This window comes from Plectropomus leopardus, chromosome 20 (genome assembly GCF_026936395.1).
Source record: "Plectropomus leopardus strain MGB_pleo_1.0 chromosome 20, ASM2693639v1, whole genome shotgun sequence".
Taxonomy (NCBI): domain Eukaryota; kingdom Metazoa; phylum Chordata; class Actinopteri; order Perciformes; family Serranidae; genus Plectropomus; species Plectropomus leopardus.
In genome coordinates this window covers 10,002,851-10,017,447 of record NC_142195.1, presented here as the reverse complement: position 1 = coordinate 10,017,447, position 14,597 = coordinate 10,002,851, and the positions used below count along the sequence as shown (strand labels likewise).

The following is a 14,597-nucleotide window of genomic DNA, read 5'->3' as shown; positions in this document are numbered from 1 at the left end:
CACCTTACAAAGCTGGAGTGTTTGGTCTGATTTGACACACACATTTTAATTGCACTGATGATGACTTTATTTTAATTATTTTATATCTAGTTTTTTTATGATAATGATTTTATCAAGTTATTATACAAACTTATAAATGTTTATTAATGATGTATTGCTGCTTGTTTTGTTATTGTTCATTGTAAAGTGTCCCTGAGTACTTTAAAAGGTGCCTTTAAATGTGTTATAAGTATTATAAATATAATTATTATTATCATTATTATAATTAGTCAGAGTTTATAGTTGAGTACAGCTACTATTTTATTACCTATACCTACACACACACACACACACACACACACACACACACACACACACACACACACACACACACACACACACACACACACACACACACACACACACACACACACACACACACACACACACACACGACATGAAAATGAAAACCTCATTTCCCAGAATTCCTGCGATCATAGCCCTGAGGTCGGCTCAGGCCACCAGGAAGCAGCTTGTAAACAGGGTTCGCTTACATGCAACACCAGCGCACACCGATAGCCAGACACCCTCTGGACCAGGCGGAGTCGGTAGAGCTGTTCAACCTTTAATCACCGTTTATAATCCGTTCACAGGCAAAAGTAACATCCTCAAGCTGCTGCTTAATCAATATTTGCCTTATCATACGTTATATTTTATTAACGCCTTGTTTACGGTGAGTTTGTCGTGTTGCCGGTGTAGCACGTGATCCGCCGTCGGGTGGCGTTATATCGAAGCAGTCCTCTCCAACCAGAACCCGGCGTGTCTACGACGGTCTGCGAGTGTAGCAAGACAAGTCTGCAGTGACTTGTGCCCGACTTGGAAGCAAAGGTAAGGTGAAGCTAAGCTGTAGATAGGACAAGTGACATTTTTATATTCATTCAAGCACTCTGCTGTAAGCTAACGTTAGCCGAACAAATGCTACAGCTACTTCAGGCGGGTTTTTGACGTCCTCAACAAGAGGCGACTGTACAAATATTTGAGCTAAATAGCTTGTTTTGGTCAGTTTTGCACATAACTTAGTGATATTAGTCCGTTGTTAATGTTAACGGTTAATGGTAACTTTACGATACCCGGCGGTCATTATAAAACGGTCTGTTCAAATAGTACATTAAGTATTTGGTCCAAACCCGCTGGTACTTTGGACTCTGGTTAACTTGGCAGTGAGCATTTCTTCAGAGTATGTCACCTTTGACTTTGAAAAAGTAGACGATTTGTACTTTAGCTCAGTTTCAGTCTAAAGTCTAAAACTCGTTGTCATAGCAATTAGATATCAATGTACAATGTACACCTCTAAGGGGTCTGTGTACTTTATTTTTCCTGGGAACCTTAAAAAGTTTTAAAGGCATTGAATGCATTAATGTAAGCATAAGGCCTTAATTAGTACTTAGACGATTATTAGCAATCTTTCAGAAGTATTAAAAATGTTTGGGACATCAATGGGGAAAGTAGTCTAGATGGGACATTGAAAGTCCATGAATCCTTGGTTTTTCTTATGTTGCATTACCAAATGCCTCCTACATTAACTTCAGGGTAGATGAACCAACAAAATCATGTTTTAAATTACAATAACATAACCCCCGTTATTATTTTTTTAGTTTGTTATTTTGGTTATTATAAATTTGGTATTACATTTCATTCAGAATAGTATTAAAGACATCTTAAAAAGTCTTAAATTTATATGCTTAAAGTTATAGGAACCCTGTTTTCCGTATAAAAGCGGGCTGGTCAAACATTTCAACAGAAAAAAATAAACTAAAAACTGTGGTTTATCCTTCAGAAAAACAGCCTCAGCAATTAACAGTTAAATTACAAACCAGTGTTGATGGGCTGCAGCACCCCAATATTTTCATTGATTTATGATTTAGTCTATGAAATGTAAAGAAAAAGTTGATCGATTATTGAAATAGCTCCAAATAGTTAATTTATTGATTGACTATTTCTTTTTAGCTCTAATTTACATTCACATGTAGACAATAGGGAGTTCTTTTGGGGTCATCCTTAGAAAAAGACTGATAAGCTGATAAATACAGACGGGTCAGATGTTGCAGCTCTGTACAGGGCACTGGTTTCTGTTTTAATGGCTATTAGAATTCCCTTTTACCCATAATCAGCATTTTAAAACAACTTAAAAACAACTGTCAAAAATCATAAGCCCAGAGCTGAAACAGTCAACTTTAAATCCCAGCTCAAGCCTCAGAAATATGAGTATTTGCTGTTTTTGGAGTCTTTTTAGTAAATGGAATACCTCTTAGGTTTTGGACTGTTGATGGGACAAAACAGGTCATTTAAAGAACCAGAGCTCTGGAAAAGTGTAAAAGGAATTTCTTGCATCCATAATAAGATTTGTAAAAACCTTTGCTTTGGAAAACTTTCTGTAACCCCACCCCAACTATTGGTGTTGCATTGCATTTCACTAATAAATCTGCTTCACAGTCCTGTCATCATGGCATTGTCTGGAGTGAGAGTTATCGAGCTGGCGGGCCTGGCTCCAGCTCCGTTCTGTGGCATGATCCTGGCGGACTTTGGAGCCAAGGTGATCCGTGTGGACCGCACCAAGGTGGCCATGTCTTTGGACACACAAGGGCGGGGGAAACGATCTGTGGCCATCAACCTGAAGAAGACAGAGGGTGTAGCTCTGCTCAGGAAGCTCTGTGTCCAGTCTGATGTGGTCCTCGAGCCATACCGTAAAGGTCAGACCGCCAGCACTGTGTCTGTCTTTCTTTATTTGGGTCCCTATCAGCACCAGCATAAGCATTTTCTATTCTTTCTGGGGTCCACACATATACAGTTATACACACTCACAGCAATACCATGGATAAACACGACAAACAAAAACCATTCATCATGTTGGTTTAACATTGAAAAGAAAAAAAAACCAAAATGATCATCCTTTAACAAAAATTAAACCAAACAACCAAACCAATCACTGTTTCAAAGAATTCATAGCAGACTCGACATTGATCTTTATACAAATAAAAACTCACAGTCATGGAAAACCTGTAAAAAATCATGGAATTTCCCAGTCACAATTTCCACTTCTGGAAAAGTCATGACATTAGTATAAGTTGTTGAAAGTGTAGGAAAAGTCATTGAATTTTGTTGTCTGTTATGAAATTGTTACAATAATCTTCAATGGATAGCCCTCCACCTAATGTAACATGATGGCAAATGTATTTTCTGAAGCTGTTGTTGTAGCTCTAATACGCGTCGGTTTGTGACGTTTGTTTACCCTTGCATATTTTTCTTAGTTTTCTCCATGCGTTTCATCTCTCCCTCCATGTGCCAGCTGGCTGAAATTATAATCAATCATGGGCATGCAGGGCAAGAAAAGGTAATTGAAAAGTCATGGAAAAATTTGGGATTTTTGCCCATGAAAATGTGTGGGAACCTTGAAAATACAAATTATAGAATGGTTAGAATCATTAGTGGAAAAAGTATTGTTTTATTTAAGTAAAAGCACCAAGACATTAATATAAAAAAACCCAATTAATAGCAATAAGTAAAAGTATTCAGAATCCCTTTTCAGTAAAAGAACCGTGTGCAGCAATATTTACTTAAAGTAAAAGTACTTTTTCTGCAGAAAACTGGCCCTTGTGAGTGATACAGTGTTTTACGTGATTAGGTTATGTGATATGAGATGATTAATAGAACAGAAATTGACATTTTTTGACATTCTTTAAGTTTTGATATTTGTGAAAGAATACTTTTTCCTTTTTGAGCCTCAAACTTTGTTGAAATGAAATCCTCAAAAGGGGCCTAAAATGTGCTATAGTCACAAGGTTCCTATGGTTATAGAAAACTAAGGAAATCCACAAACATTTTCCAGGCCTGGAATCAGTCGTAATTATTGAAAGTACCATAAAAGTCATGGAATTTTGTTGTGCATAATGAAATCGTTACAATAGTCTTCTGCGTTTAACCTTCCACGTAATGTTAAATTAACAGTAAATTCATTTTTGGTAGTTTTCAGTTTAGCTCAATGTGTGATGTTTTGTTCACCATTGCATGCATTTCTTTCTTCTTTTCTCCTTGGATCTGTGACTTCTTACCTGTGTGCCAGCTAGCTGAAATTATTTTTAAAGACAGTTTGAATCTGATACATTTGAAAAACATGGGCAAGTGGGGGAAAAAAATCTTTATTATGGGTCCTTGAGGAGCCATGGAAAAGTTTTGAAATCCTAGTCCATGAAAATGTGTGGGAGCCTTTTGTCAATTTGTCACCACAATGTTCGAATACACTCATAGATAAACCTTCTTCTAACCACCCAGGTGTGATGGAGAAGCTGGGCCTCGGCCCACAGGAGCTGTTAAAGGAAAATCCTCGTCTGATCTACGCTCGGTTGACGGGGTACGGACAGAGTGGATCCTTGGCCACTGCAGCTGGACATGACATCAACTTCCTCGCCATGTCGGGTAATAACATCCACGTAATGGTTACGTTCTGGCCTGATGGAATAGTGTGTTGGCAGCTGTAATTTGTTTTCAACACATTTATCTTTTCATGACCTTTGAACTGGAAAAAAAAGGTTGATCACTGACATTCATCAATAACCTAAACTGCTGTGACAGTGTGCATCAACCTTTTCGTAAACATGAATGCGTTTTCCAACACCTTTAGTCCACCAGATGTTGAATAACACTTAGGGCGAGGGCTGCGCAATAATGTCAACATTTCATCAGCATTTGTTCATGTTGGCTTTAAAATGAACTATAACAAGACATCCTAAAGGTAAATCATGTCATTGTTTATTAGGTTATCATCTGTAGCACCTGCACTACCACATGTGTCTGCTTTACATGTAATGGCACTGTTGTGATTAAAATAAAACACAATCAGTCCAGCCAGAAGACAAAACCAAAAATCAAATTCCAATATAATTTCAAACAAATTGTATCAAAACTAAACAGTAACATTTTAAATTAACTTGTAATGACACATCTAAAGTGAAGAAAAAGTGGGAATATAACTTTTAAGAAAGTTGCTGTAACTACAGGATTCTTGTGGATCTTTCCAAAGTCTTAGATATAAGGCCTGAAATAGTATTCTGGAATAACATATATGCCATATAATGTCTTAAATCAGTCTTTCAAAAGTCTTGCAAAGTCATTTGAAGTAGGATATTAAGTGTTTGGGTTTTTTTTTTTTTGACGTTGCATTGTAAAATCTCAAAATAATCTGTAATATATATTTTTGTTAACATTTTATAATAATAATAATAATTCATTGAACAAACGCCACACAAACATGATAGAGGAACCAACAACACTCCTGCACATTTACAACATCCAGTCAAGTAAAAAATAAACACACTTCCTTTGAGGAATGGATACTTATATGATTATACTGTATTATACAATTTGTTTTGTTTGCTGCATGTTCCACTTCAGAAAGTTTTTACATTTTTAGCATTTGATGTTTAACTCATCTAACATGTTTTATGATGACCTAAACATTTGGGCAAAATTATCCCAAACTAACCCCGAGTAATTGATGTCAGTTCTTGTTTATCTTTTTCTTCAGTTTGGGTTATTGTAAAAATAGTCTTAAATTCTATTTCAAAGTCATAAAACGTTTGAAATGTAACTTCCCTTAAGCAAGGAACCCTGACCTCGTCATGACTTTTTTTGTTCAAGGAGTTTTATAATTTCTGTGCGATAACAAAATAGCAAAAATTCAAATGAAAGAAACAATCCTCTAAGGTGGTATGTAGACTTGTATGCTATCTGAGCTGCACATAACAAAGCATTCCTGTTTGAAAGGGTTATTAACCTTTCTCAGTTTTAAATTTAGTGCCATTCCTCCCTGAGCTATCCAGTTTATTACCTTTTCTTTTTCAGGGCAGAGGACATTCTCTGTTTTTCTCCACTAGTGTTTCATTTTGTGTGAACCTTTTCTCTCCACTCATTTGTGTCGCAGGCCTTTTGTCCCGGCTTGGTCGTAGCGGAGAGAAGCCCTACGCCCCGTTGAATCTGATTGCCGACTTTGCAGGAGGTGGTCTTACCTGTGCTCTGGGGATAGTCCTAGCTCTGCTGGAGAGGACAAAGTCAGGGAAAGGACAGATCATTGATGCCAGCATGGTAAGCATGTCAAGGACTCACTCATACTCAGAAGTATGCGAGAAAAAATGTCAAATATGTTTGCTTTAGGCAAATGAGAACGGAGATGCTGTGCACAAACTGTAGGCTGGGCTCAGGCACATTCTGACCAAAACAACCCTCCAGCAAACAAATGCATGGACTGTGTTAGTGTGGGCTTATTGCTACAGGCACCACAGAGAGGATATCATACAAATAAGGTAGTGCAAGACTTTTTTTTGTAATTATTGGTCCTTTGAAAAGTCGTGGAAAAGTTTTGAAATTCTGTCCCTGAAGATGTGTGGGAACCCTGGTATTACAGTGCAGGAGACACTGTCTGAATTTTGAAGTTGTGAAATGGCTGTGCTGATCACGTAACACAACTGTCTTTTATATTTTTTGAAGTTGTTATGGTTTGCACATTACACCAGCAATCAGCGACATAGGATCACACACTACATTGATTGATTGATTAGTTAATTCAAGTGTCATGCACTTAATTGTGCCCAGCCCAAAGACACTAACGATAACCACCGAAAAAATAGAATCGCACACAGCCAGCCAAAATTAGTCAGGGTTCTTCACCTGAACTTTTTCAAACAAATGCCCTCTCAGATCACTATACAGAAGGCAGAAGAGCAAAAAAATGAATTTCATCCTCAACAGCTTCAACATCACACATTCAGAATACCTTTATACCTCCTGACTTCAGTCGCCAGAGGCAAGGTACCATTTCTTGCCTGAGCACACAGGGACCTCTGTCCCCTCCTTAAGTTTAATGTGACATAAGGTTAAGTGTAGTAGTCCTCTTTAATTTGAAGATCTCCAGATCTCCTCCTTTCATTGTTTCTTATGGAAGTGACTGTGTTTATATAAGTCTGTGTGGTTTCTTAAGTCCATTTAAACATTTTGATGGGAAAAGTTGTGAGACATTGTGTAATTTTCCCTAAACTGTGCTTGAAAGATCTATTTAGATCTATTCAGTTTCAGTACATGTGTCGGTGCCAGTCCCAGCATGCATTGCATTGGGCCATAGCCAGGGAACTGTTCACACTGTACAGGTTGTGTAGCACAACGCCGACACATTTTCACATAAATTCACCCCTGTGTGCTATTAGAAGCACTTCAGAGCAGCTTTAATTTCTGTTTCATTGTGATGTTTTTTTTTATATAACCATGTGAAAACAATGTGAAAGGAGTTGGTTACAGTGCTGGAACTACAGAGTCATTATCTGAAACTGCAGCTCACTTCAGCTTTATGGAGCTGTATATTGATTTTAAGCTTCTTGTTTAGCTGTTTGGTAACCTAACCGTTTTGTTTCAATCTCACTGCTCTCATAGTGTCATTTTTCAGCCTCAGCAAGCAGCTGCATTCAGTGACAAAACTCTGAAATCCCCCTGAGCACTACCTGCTCAATGCCAAACTGCAAACACATCTAATGATAAACCTGTTTATTTAAATACGAGGTACCTCTGCTTTTTATTTGGTGGTTTGCTGCTAGAAAGCTGCATATTCTGTCGTAGTATGAGTCATGCTCTTTCGTCACCCCCCAAAAATATCAGAGTTTTTCTGTGCCAACATGATGTCATATTTCTTTTCAAATCACAAATTCACTTTTATCTCTCAAATAGTGTGAAAAGTAGATTCGGGCAATCACAGCAGCTTTCCAACAGACTCCATATTTCATGCATGAGTCATGACTTAGCACAGACAAATCAAGACAACATCAAAGCCCTGACCAGTGACAGAGATGCCCTCCTGCCTGCTTTGATTTGTCCCTGATGACTCAGACAGCAGTGGTAGAAAATAGTGTAGTCGTTTTAAAAACAGTGCATTGCGTACATTGTGTTAGTGTGTAAGTATTAAACTCTTTATGTCGATCCAGCACTCTTTTGACTTGACTTTTACGAATTAGCACACACTTCATAAGAGGTTACAATAACTGAAATGATTGCAATCAGCAATACAAAAAGTGACATTGACTTTCTGCTCTGCGCTCTCTGCAGCATGATAGCACTTTTGGTATATTTTTGAAGGCGACTGATTACATTCCACCAAGGGGAAATAAATCAAGTTTATTAGAAGTGCTTTCAGTCAGAGCTTGGTAAAGGAGTTTTTTCAGCATAATAGCTTGTGGCTGATGGTTTACCGTGAATGTCAGTAGAATACCCTTTGTGCAGTCTTTTCACAAGCTTTGCTGAAAAGCTTAGTATTTAACAAGTACTTGCTGCTTTTCAATGTTATTTTAACTACACAACATTTGGTCTGCTCTCTGTACTTTCTTATTGGGAAAGGAGATGCTTACAGAATGAATACATGAATAACTTTTACAGAAACATGGATGCTCTTGTTTTCACCACAAACATGGGACTTTATATGAATTTACAAGTAGGCGTCGTTCATCTTTTATTCATGACTAGATTTTTCAGGCGTAAAAATGAGATGAAAATCATATATCCTCATTAAGTTTTTCTTCTCCTCTGTCTCTCAAAACCCTCAGGTAGAAGGAGCAGCATATGTAGGTTCATTTGCATGGAAATCTCGTAGCATTGGTATGTGGGATCGTCCCAGAGGACAAAACATGTTGGACAGTGGAGCGCCTTTCTACGATACCTACGAGACTGCAGATGGAGAGTACATGGCTGTAGGAGCCATAGAACCACAGTTCTACAGAGAACTACTTAAGGGTAAGTGTATGAAACAGGTACAGATTGGATTGTTTTCTCAATAAAATAACTCTCTAAAGCCCATCTCCCACCAACGCCTGGTTTGGAAAAAGTTTCAAGCACCGTTATTTCCCATCCCAAGTGACTCTGCAGTAGTCTTTAGTATTTATCAGCTCCAGCTCCAATCCGTTCCAGCCAGCAGTGATGGAAAAAAATTGACAACCGGGTGGATGCACAACATCTTTGGCCCTTTTGTGGGTATGATTCAATGACGAGCTATCACAGAATACCATACATCTCCATCCAAGCAGCACTCGAACATTGTTCCAAATTTAGTCAGCACTGACTTTAAGAGGGAGAGACTGAATAGGTGTGAGATATAAAAAAGAAGTAACCACTGTAACATTTTCAGTGGCCTTCATGCTGCTTTCTTCTCTTTTACTATTCTGTTTTGGGGCCAATCTGTGATGTTGAACATGGGAAAAAAAACAAAAACAGAATGACATATTGGTCTCTACAGAGCTGTGTGAGTTGCTGGTACACAAGTGCAGTGGGAAAGCAGTCTATTTCCTAAATCCTGCTTTTAAAAATCTGCATATAAGGGCTAATTTGGCCAGTGGTCGCTTGTGTCACACATGTGCCTCTGCCATGCCATGAATAATAGCAAAACCTCAGGGGAAACAAAGGCCCAGGAAGAACACCAACTTCTAAAAAATGCAAAATACAAACAAAAGAAACAAGCAACAGATCACAGGCAAATGTAAGGTTGGGACACTCATGTCTTTAGACCATAAGCATGATTTTTAAACAGATCATTGGGGGGGGGGGCAGAGCTTGTTGTGTACCCAGAGTTATAAAGACAACAAGCTGTGATGCATCGTGGCATTGCTAACTTCTGTGATATGTACAATGCATAACCTGTAAAAGTCTCAATGTAAACCTTTAACATTTGGTTACACATTTCTCTTCACCAAATTCACTTTGTTTTTAAACACATGTGTCTGGGGCCAGGCTCTGTAAGGGGCCACAGGTATCTGCAACAGATCAGTTACCTTCTGAGGGTCTGGGTGCAGCCAGGGGCAACAAAAACGAAAGAGAGCTTGTGGGCCCAGTCCAACTGACATTCGACTGAGCCCTTGTGATGCCCCGGGCCCATGGATAATGACGAGAGAAGCTAACTCTAAAGAAAAAATTGAATAAAATGAATTACTATTTATTATTTACAATTAGTATTATTTATTGGGATTTTTATTATTGATAATGTGGTTTGCAGATTTATAACAGCAAGAATACTATTCTACCATTTTATTATTTAATATATTTTCTTTAATTTATTTATTTTTCCCTGCTTTGTCTATATTCCTGTTTCCGTGTACGTCTTTTTTATTCTTAGGCTTAGAGTTGGATGCTGCAGACTTACCTCCTCAGATGAGCTTCACCGATTGGCCAGAGCTAAGACGGATCTTCACAGAGCGTTTTGCTTCAAAAACTCAGGCGGATTGGTCAAGGATTTTTGTTGGGACTGATGCCTGTGTTACACCTGTGTTGTCTTTCGACCAGGTGAGCTCACACCCACATAACCAGGAAAGAGCCTCTTTCCTTAAGGACTCCAGCGGGGAAGAAAGTCCCCGGCCAGCCCCAATTCTTTCTAGGACTCCTGCGGAGCCTTGCCTTACCTCCGACCCTGTTATTGGAGAACACACAGTGGAGGTCCTAAATGAGTACGGCTTTACATCTGCAGAGGTAGACCAGATGCTGACAGCAGGGGTTGTAGAGTGTAATGTAGTCAAAGCAAAGTTGTAGACATAATTGATATTAGGGATTGATTTTTGACCAAAAATCAAATTGAGTGATTTGTTAAGACCTGCACATTCAAATTATGTCTAACACGGCAGTTTAAGAATCACAACAGGAAGGGAATAAATAGCTTTTTTGATTACTTGTAAATTAAAACTGAGAAGCAAAGCAAAGTACAAATGTGTCAGAAAAGCATTATCTCCATCTCCGTTCTCTTGGAGCCAAGGAACCTGATGCACGATGTTAAAGAATTTACATATCACTCTGGCCTTAAGCGTAGACGAGCCTTTGACAAGATGAAAGGCCATCCTGTGCACTCGCAGGGCACATAAATGCAGTTCAGGCTTATCAATAGGTCATAGTTGTCAATTTGAATTGCTGCCTCCTCTTTTTTACTATCTGTTCTGTCCTCAGACTTTCTTATTTTGACAGTAAAACAGTGTTAGGAAAAGATGTGCTCAGTTTTCCAGGTTTCTGTGTACCAAAAGAAGTTTGCATGCACAGACTGATAAATCAGCAGCACCAAAAATATCTTCCTTTTTGAATTTAACTTCTTAAGAAGGTTTTGTTTTTGATGAACTATATGACCCGAATACTAACAATTATTAGATAAATTCCAGTCTGGCTGTTGGACCAACTGAAGCACTTAAACCACAAGATTAAAGGTATTTTCAATTAATTCAAACAATTTGGCTGTTTTATTTTTTTTTTCGATTTGAGTGCTGCATTCAATACAGTTAATCGTGGAATTTATATCTATCAGTGTATAAGAAATGGGTAGGTTTCTGGCACATTGCTTGACTGGACTAATGAAAAGTATTAGTTTAGAAGATTTTGTGACTCAGACATTTGACGCACCCACACAGGAAGTGCATACAGCATACAAACAGCTGTGGATGACAGATACCTCTCAGCCAGAGAGCAGACTCAGCCTCACTGGCATTATGGCCTTAATCACCCACTGATGTGTATGGAGTCATGTCTAGTGGATCAAGAATTTATATCAAACTGACAAAGGGAGGCACTGATGTGATTTTGGAGAGCTGTAGGTGGGAGTGTCTTTGCTAAGTAACGCTGTTTTCACAGCGTGTCTGACTGTCTGTGCTGAGACTGGGTTTGAATAGTTGGAGGAGCAAAGGCAGTGTTTGTGCCAGAATGACGCTGATTTGTACCTTCACTCGTCTCTTGTGTCCTCGCTGATCATTTTGGCAGAAAAGATGTCAAAAGGAGCCATGAAATTACAAGAAAGGTGCAGATGGGGAATCATTACCACTTCATTGATGCAACGTCCTTTCATTTGATTAGGTTTTTTTGTGAAAGAGACGAGAACTGGCATGTATTGCAGTCTGATGATGGGCCCACTCTCGGAGATAATCGGACGGATTTTAGGTCTGATTCACCCATCTCGACAATTGCGGGGGTGTTCACAATTCGGGCCAGTCTGACCAGATTATCTGCCCAAATGATCCTGTAGTCTGAAGGGTTTAAGGACATAATCTTAATGTTACCGACTGGAACAGAGTCTCCTCGATTTTGAATCTTTTGTGCCCTTACATCCTGTAGTGTGAAAGGAACATTGATGGAATATTAAGCAGAAAGATGAAATAGCCAATAAGAGCGAGCTGTAAGTATCACCAAAGTTGCGTATAGGCCCCGGTAGAGATAAACAGCAATACTTTATTTCCAGCTCTCCTCCAGTTCGCCCTGCAAGATATATAAGCCATGCTGATTCCATGTCCTGAGCCATGACTTCATTCACAGTTTGTTTCCTTTTTTCTATTTCTCGGTTCAGCACACACAACTACCTGGTTAAACAGCCTCCATTTGCATTAGTGAAGGTTTTGACAGCAAACGTGGTAGAGTGTGCAGTTTTTGGTTGCAACCTGGATCAATGTGAACATATTGTAACATTGTAGCAGATATTATGGTTTGTTTTAGATCAGATCTGGGAGTGATTTTAGACTGTTTGTAATTTTATTAGCCATTTTAACAAGGTTGCAAAAACATATTTTTTGTTTCCTTATCCACTAAAGACAGAGGGATGTCGTATGCTATAAAGCCCTTGAGGCTAATTGTGATTTGTGATGATGGGCTTTATAAATTGAATTTAATGTGCCGCTGCCAGCAACTGTTGAATATAATTTGCCCTTCGCCTTAAATTTGCATATCTCTGAGATTATTCTTTTGGCTTTTTGCCTTTATTTGATAGGACAGCATCAGAGTGAAAGGAGGAGAGAGAGGGGGATGACATGCAGCAAAGACCTGCAGGTTGGAATTGACCAGGTGAGCTACTAGACGCCCCTAAAATTTACAATTGTAATTCACTACAACACTAAAACTCTGTAAATTACCATTGTTATTGAACAATCCAGGCTTTCCCGCATGAGGCAAATCTCATGTCCCACTTTTCAAACCATAGTTCCTAATTTGGGACAATTCAAAATTTGGTCAAAATTACAAAAAAAAAAGCTCCACCATTTGAGACAACATGTGATTTTGATCACATGACACCACAGTTTAGTTAGCGTAGTTTTATTGACTTTCATTTCCATTTCCAGACACATTAAACTAATATGTGATGGCACACGCTGTGTATTGCAGCTCCCTTTGTGATAAATGGTGAGTCCCTTGGATGACGACAGTTATTAAATAAGCAGAAAATAATTGAAAGACAAGATCTGTTATTTTATTATTCAAAAGAATAAAGCTCCTTAGGGGGCAAACTAAATGTTGGGGATTTTATTTTGTTTACTCATCAGTTGCAGTTTGTACATTGTAATTTATTCAGTTGGTGCCACTTTTGCAACAGTTATTACTTCACTGCAGCCTGGAGGTGCTGCTGTTGGATTAAATAATTAGTTTTTAATGATAAGATGCTCGAGCACTCTGTGGAGGGATGCCTTATGACAATTAATGAACATTTATGTAAATCAAATGCAGCATGTCTATATTTCAAATATTTTTTCAAAGGTTTACAAAATCAGCTAACACCTCCAGAACCCCTTTACCTTAATTAAAATGATTGAAATGCTAAATAAGCAATCACTGCATTAGATACATGTAAATTTAAACCTGGCTCTATTAAAACGTTGTAAAATTATAACAATAAAATGCAAATATCTTCATGCATGAAATGTGAGATAAATACTTTGTGAGCACATGATGTGAAGGAAAGATGACTAGAAACAAACAGCACGCGAGAAACTTAATGTATGAATGACTTTTGTAGCTAAACAGTAAGCTTATGGATTTTAGGTAATAGGGTATAATGCAGATTATAGCTTTATTCCATTGTGTGTATTGTCATGAGCCAATTGGTTATAAGCTGTAAAAGGTCAGCAACAAGAATGTCATGACTTACTGTACAATGAACCACCTCATCACGAAGCTCAAAAGAATACAGATGTTAGCAGGATTTCAGGTTCAAATCAGCAGATAGCTGAAATGAACCAAAGTTTACCTGGTCAGTTGACTTTTCTAACTTGCCTCAGATGGTATCCTGCTTTGCAGATAATGTTGGATTTCCTTTTCAGCGTATCAGATATCTGTCTCGAAGGACAAAGTGGTTGCTCTGAATAATACATTTCACTGTGGTTTATTAAAATTTAGCGGTTAATGTTGACAGCATGGACGGATTAACCTGAAAACATGATGCGCATTTAGATATAAAAATAACCAGCTTTTTAAATGTTGATGTAAAAATAAACAACTTGGTAAATTACCAAGAAATCCAATTTTTTATTTTATTTATTTAGCAGTACCTCTGTGGGCCACTAGACCACGCTGTGGAGCCCACCAGTGGGCAGCAGCCCCCCTTGTTGAGAGTTGCTGGTTTACACCTGTTTGCTTGCCAGCAGTGTTCTTCACTGCCTTTGTTGATGCATCACTGCATTTTTAAGAATATTCTGCCCAATTGGCATGAAGAGCTGAGTGAGAAAATGTTTTTTTGTGGGTGTAATTTCAGGTAAAAAAAACAATTTAACAACAATTTACAATAATAGTAATTTGGAAAATATGCT

At 38.3% G+C, this 14,597-nt stretch overlaps 2 protein-coding genes across 6 annotated transcripts in view; both read left to right on the top strand.

The window, feature by feature from the left end:
* Positions 1 to 582: 582 nt before the first annotated feature.
* amacr (alpha-methylacyl-CoA racemase) lies at positions 583 to 14,555 on the top strand. The gene is made up of 6 exons (XM_042509347.2): positions 583 to 867; positions 2,473 to 2,729; positions 4,309 to 4,452; positions 5,957 to 6,117; positions 8,616 to 8,802; positions 10,175 to 14,555. The coding sequence occupies exons 2-6, from the start codon at positions 2,483 to 2,485 to the stop codon at positions 10,582 to 10,584; spliced, it is 1,149 nt and encodes a 382-aa protein (XP_042365281.2). The 5' UTR covers positions 583 to 867; positions 2,473 to 2,482; the 3' UTR covers positions 10,585 to 14,555.
* The window catches only part of slc45a2 (solute carrier family 45 member 2), a 32,222-nt gene continuing 30,348 nt past the window's right edge, over positions 12,724 to 14,597 (top strand). For all 5 annotated transcript variants that reach the window (XM_042509450.2, XM_042509451.2, XM_088070863.1 and 2 more), the window contains exon 1: positions 12,724 to 12,861. The gene's annotated coding sequence lies outside the window, so the exon portion shown is untranslated. The remainder of the gene's footprint in view (positions 12,862 to 14,597) is intronic.